This window comes from Herpailurus yagouaroundi, unplaced genomic scaffold (genome assembly GCF_014898765.1).
Source record: "Herpailurus yagouaroundi ecotype Mexico unplaced genomic scaffold, PumYag 29, whole genome shotgun sequence".
NCBI classification, from domain to species: Eukaryota; Metazoa; Chordata; class Mammalia; order Carnivora; family Felidae; genus Herpailurus; species Herpailurus yagouaroundi.
Genome location: NW_024412377.1, coordinates 62,519,718 through 62,532,070, shown reverse-complemented (window position 1 = coordinate 62,532,070; position 12,353 = coordinate 62,519,718). Strand labels below are relative to the sequence as shown.

The 12,353-nt window shown below is 50.1% G+C and overlaps 1 protein-coding gene across 1 annotated transcript in view; it reads left to right on the top strand.

The window, feature by feature from the left end:
• Positions 1–9: 9 nt before the first annotated feature.
• The window catches only part of SH3PXD2B (SH3 and PX domains 2B), a 104,140-nt gene continuing 91,796 nt past the window's right edge, over positions 10–12,353 (top strand). Inside the window, exon 1 of the mRNA XM_040445054.1 lies at positions 10–158. Within this exon, the coding sequence (XP_040300988.1) occupies positions 84–158 (75 nt within the window). The 5' untranslated portion in view covers positions 10–83. The remainder of the gene's footprint in view (positions 159–12,353) is intronic.

Below are 12,353 nucleotides of genomic sequence, written 5' to 3'. Positions count from 1 at the left end.
CGGCATCCCGCTCGCAGCCCGCGGCGGCGCGCCCCCCGCACCCGCGCCCCCCGCACCCGCGCTCGGCCCCGCGGAGGACGGCCATGCCGCCGCGGCGCAGCATCGTGGAGGTGAAGGTGCTGGACGTGCAGAAGCGGCGGGTGCCCAACAAGCATTATGTGAGTGCCGCGCGGTCCCCACGCCCCCTCGAGCCCGTGCCCCGCCGGGGGCGACCGAGAGCCTCCCGGCTCTGAAAACTTCCGAACCGTCTGCTCTCTCCCCACCCTCTCCTTCTTTCCCCTCCTCGGCCCTGCTGCTTCGAGCCCGGGTCTCTCCAGCTCCTCCCCCTCCCCCTCCTCTCTTTTGCCCGGTTCTCCTCCCCTCCTTCCCGTTCTCCCGCCTCGCCCCTCCGCCGCTCGTCTCCCCCTTAACTGTCTTCTCCTCGGCCCCCCGCTCCGTCCTGCCCATCTGTGGAAAAGTCTGGCCCAGGCAGTGTAGGGGACAGAGAGACAGAAAGAGGGGGAGGGGGAAAGAGAGAGACACAGATAGAAGCTCCTGTTCTCGGGCCGCCCGCCCTGTTCCTCCTTGTCCAGAGGCCCTCAGACCCGCAGTGTCTTAGCCACAGGTAGCCCCTCTAGGGATCGCCAAGTTTGGCTCCGTCCTTTTGGAGCATCCAGCCAGCCTGCCTGAGCGATCTCCGAGAATGGATCCTTTGAGTGCCTGCACCGTGAAAAGGTTTAAAAAAAAAAAAAGTCTTCTTCCCTTTTTCTCCAGTAACTTCTGTTAAAAAAATGTGCGAAAGTTTTCTCCTGGTACCTCCCTCTGTAAAATGAGAATCTTGTTTAGAGCTAGTGAGGACTTGAGAAAATGGGCCAGTAACCTCATTGTGCAGATGGGAAGGCTGAGGCTCCGAGAAGCTGCAGCTTCTAGAACATGGAGCTGCATTCAGGCCTTCCCTGCCTCTGGAAGGTGTGCCAGGGCAGGCGGTGACCCCCACATGGGAAACGGATTCTGCAGCAATCTAGGAGCTGAATCTGGGTTCAGGGCCCATGGGATCACCTCAGAGGTTTTGGGTGGAGGTATAATGGGTCTGTGGGATGTTGGGCCCAGGTGAGGCCTTGGGGAGGCCTCCCTTACTGGAGGGAAGGGGGCTCTGGTGTCTCTGGTGGTGAGAAGGGGGCAGTGGCAGCGCTTAGCTGCAGAGAAGTTAACCAGGAAGGAAAAAAGCAAGAGGGAGGGAAAAAATCCTAACAAAGAAGTGTAGAACAATGAATAGCAAAGGGCGTTGGCTGGCTAAATTCAGCTCCTTGGCCTCCCTGCAAGTCTTCTCTGGATCTATTTTCTTAAGAGGCTCATTCTTACAGAGCAGATCTATATGCCCTCCGTGAATAGCTTATAAAATCCTGAAAGGAGATAGCCGGAATCCACTCTGCACTCTCCACGAGAAAGGGTGTGCTGTGTGAGTCCGTATTGTTATTGGCTGGGCAGCCAGTTATTCAGCCCTTAGCCAGGCTGTGGGAAGCAATTTCCTGGACCTGTGGCATCCTTAAATAGAGTGAAGTCTCCCTTGATTCCAGAGCTGAGCTAAATTGTCTTTTTTTCCTTCTTCTTCTTTTTTTTTTCTTTTTTCTTTTTTTTTTTTTTTTTGTCAACTGTTTCAAATACTGCCAAATCGTGGTTTCTTGTTTGAGCTTGTTGAGTGTGTCACTGAGTTGCCTTTTTGGTATGAAGACAGTTTTCACCAACATGGCAACGAGAGGAAGTCTAAAATTCTCCATGCTGCCTCCCACCCAATCTGTGAGCTGGCAAAACCAGAATAGATACAGTCACCACGAAGTGGGCATCACCATCCACTAACTCTCTCCTGTCCGCTCCCGGTGCACACCACATGAGGCAGAGGTTCTTGAGCCCATTCGACAGATGAGGAAACTAAGGCTCAGAAAGGTGAGGTCTTCTGCCTGAGGTCACAGTCACAGGCAGAGCAAGGATGTCAATCCACGTCTGTTGGACATCGAAAGGTGGCGTTTCACCTGACCACTACAGCACTTTCTAGATCCCATACCTTCATAGTTTCCTGAAGCAAAGTCCCCTTAAGAACCAAGAAGTCTGCCATCATTTGTGATCATCCTGCGGCTTTTCATTCCCTGCTTAGTCGGATCCATATCCGCCAGCTGTTTGAAGGTTCGGCCGCTTTAGGGGGCATCTTGCTTGTTTTTCCATCCTTTTTTCGGGGTCCTTTGAGACAAGTTACAATATGGATTTGGGTTCACATTGTGGCCTCAACTTGATAGCTGTGCGGCTTCTGAGCCTCAGTTTTCTCATCTGTACCTGGGGGGTGATGGTGCCCACTTCCTCGGGGGAGGGACCACGTGACACCAGGGCTGGCTTGCCATCACTGTTAGAAGCCTGCCTCCCTGCTCCGTGGTGTCCATGTCACCCTGATTGGGAGTGTGCCGAGGTCACATGTGGAGGGATTTCACCAAAAACTTGTTTTTCTGCATGTGGGTTTAGTCACTCTTGTGACTCAAGGGGGCCCCCTCCCTTGGATCCAGCCTTTTGGGTTCGTCAGATGACATGGGGCGATGGGTTGAACTGAAGCCTGAGTTATCTACAGGAACAGGGCAGATTTAATGCCATGATGGCAGGGGACCTGAACCCACCAGAAACTGCCAGTGCCTCCCCCTCTCCTGTTCTCAAAACACATCCACCCCACCACTCTGGAAGAGTGTGGAGGCACCTATTGGCATAGGCCTAGACTCTCATCCCATTTGGTACCCTCCTCTCAGAACCTGGCCCAGCCATCCTGGAGGGAAAGCATGAGAAGGGAAGTTGGACAGTCCTGAGCTCTGCTGTGTGACCTTAGGCTGCTCAGTTTCTCTCTCTGAGCTCCAGCTTCTGTAATCTGCAAGCTGTAAATACTGCTGCTTCCCCCTAGGACCGAATTTCTCACCTCAACCCTGTTGCCACGTTGAGCCAGATCATTCTTGTTGCCAAGGGCTGTCCTGAGCACTGTAGAATGTTTAGAATCCTCTCTGGCTTCTTCTATCCACTAGGTGCCAGTGGCATCCCCCTCCTAAATTGTGACAACCAAAAATGTCCCAGGACATGTCTCCCATGGTTCCCCCCAACCCCCTGCCCCAACCATTGTGTTAGAATATACGCATCAGTTATGGAGAGTTCCGTTAGCCATGCCCCGTAATTTTCCACCCCCCTCCTCCCCATTTGCAGCTACCTTGCCTACCACCTGTTCATCCCTCAGTTGCTTTGGAAGGAACAGGTCACAGGGACTGTAGAGGTCATCGAGAAACTGCATCTGAGCTCAGGGCTGGGCCCCCTGTCCCACCTGAAAGGGCAGATCTCCATGATCAGGGTGACATCCTGTCTCTGCCCAGCCCCAGCCTCCTTCGCTTGTGGGCACAGACATCATCAGTGGGCCCAAGGGCAGAGCCACAGGTCAGGAGGTCTGGAGAATGCAGGGGCAGAAGCTCCCGGGGCCTCTGAGAGCCTAACAGTTGGAGAGGGGGTTTTGTTGGTGATAATATTGATAATAAGGATAGGATTATTTGGAGAGTCTCTCCCGGAGCCACCACCCTCTGTCAGAGGCAGGGAGAGATAAAGGCTTAGAGAGCTGCTCCATTTTTGTGCTGCCACCTTTCCTGCCCCGGAACCCAGGGCTTTCTGAATGAATGGAAAGGGGGCTTTCAAGCGCGATACCCTGGGAAGACCCTTCCCGGCTAGGTTGTCTTCTTTCTGACTTGAGGGGAGGAGGAAGTGCTCCCTGTACGTTTTGCAGGTTTTATTTGGATCACCCCATTTCCTGCACTGGAGCGGGATGTGTAGAAGCCTTGGGTTCAGAAGACAGTGCTGTCTGCAGGAACTAGGAGATGCTGGCTTGCCTAATCGAGATCTTGAGATGTTAAGAGGAGCAAGACGGTAGTAGTCGTTACAACAGCAGTAATCACGACAGCTGAAATATGATCAGTCGTGGTGGGTCAGGCACTGGATTAAGCTCTCTATATAATTAGTCATCATAACAGTCCTTTGAAATAGGTACTCTTGGGGGCGCCAGGATGTCTCCGTTGGTGGAGCATCCGACTCTTGATCTCAGGGTCATGAGTTCAAGCCCCACATTGGGCATGGAGCATATTTAAAAACTAATAATAATACAATAGGTACTTTTTCATTATATTAATCTACTGTTTCAAATATACGAATACAGAAAGTATCTATCCACCATCCAGCTCTGTCAGAACTTCATATCTTGCCATATTTCAGATCATTAATTTTGTTTGTTGAGAAATAAAACATGGCAGATGCAAAGCCCCTTGTGTACCCTCCCCAGCTCACGCCAACCCCCTCCCCCACCCAAGTGAACCAGTGTCCTGCATTTGGTGTTTGATGTTTGTCATTCCCATTTGCTTAAAAAAAAAAAAAAAAATAGAACATTCGGTCTATTAGATAGGATTTTCTTTCTCTAGCAGCTTTATTGAGGTATAATTTACATGCCATACAATTCACTCATTTTAAGCGTATGTTTGCTGATTATTTTCGTAAATTTACAGGGCTGTGAGACCACCACTACAATCCAGTTTTTTAACATTTGCATCAACCCCAAAAAGATCCCTTGGACTGGTCTGCAGTCAGTCCCCTTCCCACCCTAGCCCTTATGCCCCTTTTAACGTTTTTTACCTTTTTAACTGCCCCAAATCTTGCATTGAGTGTTTTAAAACTACATAAAAACATTGCCCTTTCAAGATCTATGCTGACGCACGTGGCCCCAGTTTCATTTTAACTGCTATTTAATATTCCACTTGAGGGGCGTCTGGTGGCTCAGCCGGTTAAGCGTCCGACTTTGGCTCAGGTCATGATCTCGTGGTTTGTGGGTTCGAGCCCCGCGTCGGGCTCTGTGCTGACAGCTGAGAGCCTGGAGCCCGCTTCTGATTCTGCCGCTCCCCCTCTCACGCTCTGTCTCTCTCTGCCTCTCAAAAATAAATAAATGTACTAAAAAAAATTTTTTTAATATTCCATTTGAATATACCACTATTTATTCTAGCTCCTGGCGGGGTCTTTTAGGGTGTCCCCAGAAGTTCAGATCTGTGTGGCTGCTTCCTGCACGTGGTGGAGTTGCTGGGTCAGGGGGTTTGTGCACTTTCAGCCTTTACATTTAGATGCCCCCAGAGCAGTGTCTGTGCATCCCTTTGCTGCGTGTCCTAGCTAACATCCCAAATTGTCAGCCTTTTTAGTTTTTGCCAAGCTGATGGGTGCAGAATAGTATCCGACGGTTGGTGTGTGTTTGGATTTTTCCCTGCTTGCTGGTAAGGTTGAGCATCTTTTCACACCTTTGTCGGCCATTTGAGTGTCCTCTTCTGTGAATTGCCTGTTTTATCTTTTGCTCCTTTCTCAGTATATTGAGTTATTTGTCTTCTGTTAATTGGTACGATTTATTTATACAGTCAAGATCCTAATCCTTCAAGTAGTTATTACATTAAGGGTTCCTATTCTCCCCTTGAGACTGGAAGGGAGGGCGTGCACCTAAGGTCACACAGCGAGGAGTGGCAGCATGGGGATTGAGCCAGATACGTACGTGGTCTAGGAGAGGTGGCAACTGTGTGATCCCACCCCTAAGCCAAGTGATGTCGGGTGTGTCACCTGGCTTCTGGACCCCAGTTTCTCCACCCTGCCCTTCCCCCCATCTCACTGCTCCCTCAGCCTGGATTGATGCAGCTCAGGCGGCCGCCAGCCCTAAACATTCTCACCCCAGGAAGCTCTGGGTTGATTGTGCCCCTGGAGTGATGGGGTGGCAGACCCTGTGCCACCAGTCTTGAAACCTTTCTCCCTTTGCCAGGCCCCTAGAGCCCAGGGGTCACTATTCGGAGCTGCTGATCACGCCCTTCTTAGGTATTACTGGCAATCTCAGCTCAGCCTGTAGGAAGCCTCTGGGTGGTGAGCTTGGTGGTCTGGAACAAATTGTGAATCTGCATTAGCTGCATTCAGTTTCCAGCTACCAGTTACCTGGCACCCCCTTTTTTGCAGAAACATGCAGGACAGGGCAGTGAACTTGAGTGGAAAGAACTTGGGTGTTAGAGATGAACATGGCCTTGGCTGACTCCACCCCCAGCCTTAGTTTCTGCATCTGTAGAATGAGTACAGTGTCGTCCCCCTAAGACTGTTGTGTGCTGTTTTTGATAATGTATGGACTCTATCTATACTCCATGCCTTCTGCCGGGAGAGGTAAATGCCAGTGACTAGCACATTTCTTTCATTATGAAAAGACCAAGGTTGTTTTTTTTTTTTTTTTAATGTTTGTTTATATTGTGGGGCAGAGCAGGGGAGAGACAGAGGGAGACGGGATCCGAAGCAGGCTCTGTGCTGACAGCAGACAGCCTGATGTCGGGCTGGAGTTCACCAACCACGAGATGACCTAAGCCGGAGTCAGTCTCTTAACCAACTGAGCCACCCAGGCACCCCAAGAAGACCTAGCTTTGAGTCCTCTCCAAGCACTTCTGAGTTAGAAGAGCTCTCTGAGGGTATGTAAAAAGGGAGCTGGAGTGGTAATAGTCCTTACCTAAAGTGTGGGCAGTTATGAAGATTCACTCGTGTCACATGATATTCAGTCTGAAGCATCATGTATAAGAGGCGCTTAGTCAGTCATAGTAGTCATGAAAAATAATATTGACAGTAATAATGGCCATGATCCAAATCTGTGCCTCTTTCCTACCTGCTGCTGTGAGGCCAGGCTACAGGTTCTCCATGCTCTTTCATTCAAGAGGCATTTCTAGGGTGCCAACCCCAGGCTGGACACCCTATGGCCACGGGCATAGGCCCTTGAGCAAGGCTGAGCCTTCCTATCTACTCTGTAGGTGGGTTCTTGTCATGCGCCCTATGTGGGTCACAAAGAAGTAGACATTAAGACCCCTCAGGTCAGCTTTTTTTTTGTTTTTAAATTAATTTATTTATTTTGAGAGAGAGAGAAAGCAAGAGCAGGGAAGGAGAGAGAGAGAGAGAGAGAGAGAGAGAGAGAGAGAGAGAGAGAATATCCCAATCAGGCTCTGCACTGTCAAACACAGAGCCCCACGCGGGGCTCAAACTCACGAACCGCAAGATCATGACCTGAGTACAAACCAAGAGTCGACACTGCACCGAGTGAGCCACCCAGGCACCCCTAGGTAGGCTTTTGTTTTCAATGGCTGTTGCTTTCTTCTGATTGAAAAATAGTGGACCTTATCAGTTGCATTGCCCCTTCCTGCTCTGTCTGGCCCACAGATGCAAGGAGCTAGATAGGGCATCTCAGCAGAAGATATCAGCCTGCTGATTTTACTCTGGGCTTCTGCAGCTGTCTCAAGATCAAGGCGGGTGGGGCTCTCATATCTTCAGATTATTTACATGTCACTTTAGTTCAGACTTTGAACCTGTGTCATTCCGTGCTTCTGGTGAGCAGAGAAAGTACACCAGAAAGCCTGCGTTCAAGTCCCTGCTCCGCCACCTACCAGCAGTGTGACTTCAGACAAATTACTTACCCTTTCTTCATCTCTGTAAAATGGGAATAATAACAGTTCCAATATCATAGGGCGGATGTGAGGATTAAACAAGCCTAGCATCTCACAACTATGAGCTTTATTAGGAACATACAAACATAGTATCATTTATGGTAGTAAAAAGTTGGTATCCACTTAAACGCCCGTCGCATGCTAGGATATCATCAAGATGGTAAAAATATATTCTGTCTTCTGTCATGGGAATATTAAATAGTAAAAGCTGGTTGCAAAACAACATGCCTAGGCTGATTCCCACCTGATTACGAATGAAGGATGAAAATATGTGTCTGTATAAGCACAGAAATATAGCTGATAAAATGTCACTTTTTTTTTTGCTCGTCTGTGCTTTTCTGTTTTCCAAATGTTCTGCAGTGAACACATATTCCTGTTTTTAGTGACAATAAAAAAAACAGCAAATGCTCATTTTAAAAAAGAAGCCGTGCCGGGGCGCCTGGGTGGCTCCGTCAGTTGGGCATCCAACTTCGGCTCAGCTCATGATCTCGCAGCTCGTGAGTTCGAGCCCCGCGTCGGGCTCTGTGCTGATGGCTCAGAGCCTGGAGCCTGCTTCGGAGTCTGTGTCTCCCTCTCTCTCTGCCCCAACCCACTCGCATTCTGTCTCTCTCAAAAATAAATAAACATTAAAAAAAAGATTTTTAAAAATTTTTTTTTAAAAGAAGCAGTGCCAAACTGTGGGTGGCTCCAGCCGTGTTCCCACATCCTGCTGCCCCATCCTGTCCCGAAGCAATGGGGTTCTCCCGGCTCCTCAGAGAGCCTGTCCTCCCAAGGTAGGCGCCGGCCTCCGAGACTCTTCCCGCACTCCTGCTGCAGAGGGAGGTCTCTGGATGTGGCTTTCCAGTGTGAGAGCCCAAGACATGGAAAGAAATGAGTTTAAAATACCTCGAGGGAAGGCCTGAGCAGACACTTTTCTAGTTAAAATGCTGTTTGCTCTGCGGGTCCAGGCCCTCCTCCCATATCGCCTGCAGCTAAGGAGGGTTGGAAAGAATTGCAGGCCTGAGTTCTATGGTCTGCACCGAGGTCACTGGGCACAAGAAAGTTCATCCAGATTAGAGGGATGCCCTGCACCCCCCTCCCTGGGTGTTCATTCATTCGCTTTTAGCCCACCCCAAGGCGCATGGGGGTCAGCACGAAGTATGGTTATCACACTGCCAGAAAAGTACCAGGGGACCGCACCATTCGTTGTACTGAACATCTAGGACACTGCTATCCTTATTGCAAATGATGAGTGCTTTTTTCCTGGAGGGAGGCCTGTGGTAGGGGGAATAGTCTTGCTTTGCGTGACTCAGTTTTTTCCTTCCCCTTGGGGATGAAAGCCAGCCGTGGGCCACTGCAGCTGCAAGAAAGGGGGCCATTGGCTGAGGGTCCTCTCAGCCTGGTGGATACAAGCAGTGAGTCATGGGCACCCATCCCTAGCTGAAGGAGAGAAGTCGACGCTTGTTAAGAAGGCCACGTGGCCGGAGGGTTGTGAGTGTGGCTTCTGCCCTCAGAGACTGAGTTCTAGTCTGAATCTGCCATTCACTCACTGTTGGCCTCGAGCCTTCTCCTCTGGGAATGGGTGGCTTTGGTGGCTTTGCAAATTAAGTGAGCTTTTGTGCAGAATGCCTGAGGACAGTACTGCTGGGACAGTTGTCCTTGGAGCTTCCTGGCCTGGGGTAATGCCCAGACACTGGGGCCCTGTGGTTCCTTCCCCAGAGCCCTTGTCAGCAGGGTTAGCCAGACCCTGGCTAGAGCTGGCATTGCTGCCCCCTGCCACGACATGGGAACTGGCTGTAATTGAGTCAGGAGGCTCGGTGTCTCGTAGTGGGCCAGTGGGCTGGGGCTTGTGTGGCTCACTCCTCTGGGACTCTCCCAGGAGCCCACAGGTCCAAGCTTTGTCACACGTCCATCGTTCCTCCGCCCCCTTCTCCAAAGTGCGGGGTGTTTTCCTCCCATACTTGCTGGCCTGGATGCAAGCCTGCAGGTGGGCACAGAGCCCAAGCGCAGGGCCCTCTTGAGGTGGTGAAGGGAGGAGGGACTATTGGTGCATCTATTGTGTGCAGGTGGACAGAGCTCTCCTGCCTGCTTCTCTGCAGGCCTATCCCAGGCCATCCTCAGGCATCCTTAGGGTTGCCAGATTTATCAACTTTAACAGGATGACCTGTTAAATTTGAACTTTAGAGAAACATGCGATATTTGGGACATACTGACACTACGGAATTAATCATTTTTTATTTGAAATTCAAGTTTTACCAGGCATCCTGTACTTTGTCTGGCCGTTCCACCAGAACCACCACTTTCAAAAAGAAACAACAACCAAGAGACCTTTGCACTTTGTAGTCGACCATGTCTCTTGAGAATTCACTGAACAAATATAAATCCTTACAGGAGCCCGGCACTTTGACATGCAGGGGTGATATACAGACAAACAAACCAGGAATTCAGACTTCAAGGAGGTCAGCGTTCTGAGAGAGACAGGTAGACAGGGTGTTTCGGAGCTAGTCTGGAACTTGGGGAGTAGGCACTTGGGTTCTGGGGAAGTTGGACTTGGACGAGGCGGCACGGCAGAGGTGATCCAAGGCTGATCACAAGTGGAGAAAGGGAGGGGAATTTCAGGCAGAGAACAGGAAGGCGAAGAAATGGAAACCCCAGCATAAAGTGTGTTTGAGAAAAGCAGGAGAGCTTTGAGTGACGGAGATGCAGCGTGCCTGGCAGGTGCAGGCCAGAAGGACCTGCGGGCTCCTGAGTGGGCCAGCAACCACAAACGAATACAAAGAAAAGAATACAAAGCATGGACGCCACGCTCAAGAAGGCCATGGCCCCAGTATACACAGGCTGGGGGCCAGGGGTCGGCACCAGAGGTGTCCAAAAGGAAGTCACTGGAGTAGTCAGGAAGCTGGTAGTCAGGGCCCCTCCTGCTGGCTGGGTGGTTAGAAAGGCCTTTCACAGGAGAATGGAGGGGGCAGAACACAGATAAAAAGTGGGAGGATCTTGGAGAAAGAAAGCACCTGTCCACAGAAGGGCTGTGTGCAGTGAAGATGAAGTCGGGGTGGGAGGGACGGGAGGGAAATATTAGAGGGGACTGTGGGAGTCCAGCTCCAGGAAGAGAGAATCTGATTGGCCAAGCCCAAGATCACCTGGCCGTCCTTTGGCCCAGCAAGGGCCGGATATTGGGATAGATACTCCCCCTAAATTGCAAGCAGTGGGAGAGACAGTCATTGTAGGAGATTCAGGGTACTGTTGCTGAAGAAGGAGCTGGTGGAAACCATTGATGCCGGCCACATGGGTACTATTATTAGCCCATTTCACAAGTGTGGAAACTGAGGCTTGGAAAGGTGGAATAATTTACCCAGGATTGCACTCAGCTCTATGCTCATCATTGACTACAAATGAGAGTATAGTCTCTCTCCCTAGACATGAAGGGAAACATTGCCTTAAAGCACATAAGGATAATATTTTCTAGTCTGCTTAATTAAGCAGAATTGCATGGACCCCCTGCCCACTGCATTGGCAAAGACAGCTAGAAACCCACACAGTGGTGTCACCACTTCCTCCTCCCCAGCCAAGGTGTGAATCAGCAGCCTTTGGCTTCGGGCCAGCCTTGGCTGCCAGTCCCTTGCACAGATGTGGGTTTATTGTCTGCCCTGGCCAAGCCTGGCCCCAGGCCGGAGAGAGGCTAAGATAGCCAGGCAGCCTTTGTCCCCATGGAGGTCACCGTCTGTTGGGAATGCATCACCACTGCATTGGGGCCCTGATGGGGCATAGCATGGAGCTGTGGTGACAGGGAGGGGTCTGAGGCCTGGGCTGCCTATTCTTCACTGGGACAGAGAGGTTTGCTCTGGAGGGGGAAAGCCAACTGGCAGAGGAATCCTCAACATGGGTAGAATTCAGAGGGTCCTGAACTTGGAAGGGGGAAAGTTCATCTTTATTTCCATTAGCCTCTGGCCATAACTTAGCATTGCCTTTCTCTGTGAACGAAGGCAGCAGCCCTCAGTGATGTTAGTAATACCTGGGACTTTGTCGCCAGAGGTAGTGTCGTATCACTTTAAAGTTATTGCATGGATCCCAAAGATCATTCAATTATCGTCTGCTAGTAGTAAGTAGATCGTTCACTAGTTGAGAATTGTAGTGTTACTCATCCTACCGCTAGATTTCGTTAATAAAGGGTACCTGTATGCACCGTTTTGGTTTTTGAAACCCTTTCAATATATATAATTCAGTGTAATCCGTTTCATTTGAAATCCTTTGTGCTTTATTTTATTAATGCTAGATCATTCTGAGAAGTGGTCCATGGGTTGCGCGAGGTTGCCAACGGGGTCCTAAGCACAAAAAAAAAAAAAAAGATGAAAAACTTCTGGGTAGAAGTTTCCAACTTTGGGTGTGGAAGCCAGATGGCATGGGTTCGACCCGGCTCTGCTGGTTCCCAGCTGTGTGAGCTGGAGTAAGCGTCTTAACTTCTCTGTGCCTCACTTTTTTCATCTGTAAAATGAGAATAAGAATGGCACCTACTGTGGGTTGTTTCACATAAAGGGTTTAGAGCAGTACCCGGCTGTGAAAGGGCTGGGGAGTTACCTGTTAGTATCGTCTTAGCATCATCATTATCACCATTACTTTCCAGACAAGCAACGCAGCTGATATGACTCGGGTGGTCTGGAATGATCGCACGTTGAGAAGCATCCTCTAAATGGACTAGCCCGGGATGCACCCCCTGAGATTTAAAGCAGTTTTCCTGGATGATTTATATATTCGGATATTCAGCGGTGTGGTAATTAAAGCGATGTCAAAAATAGCCTAGATGTTTGTCGTTGGAAATGTGATGAGATAAATGATAGATGGCCTTCGGTG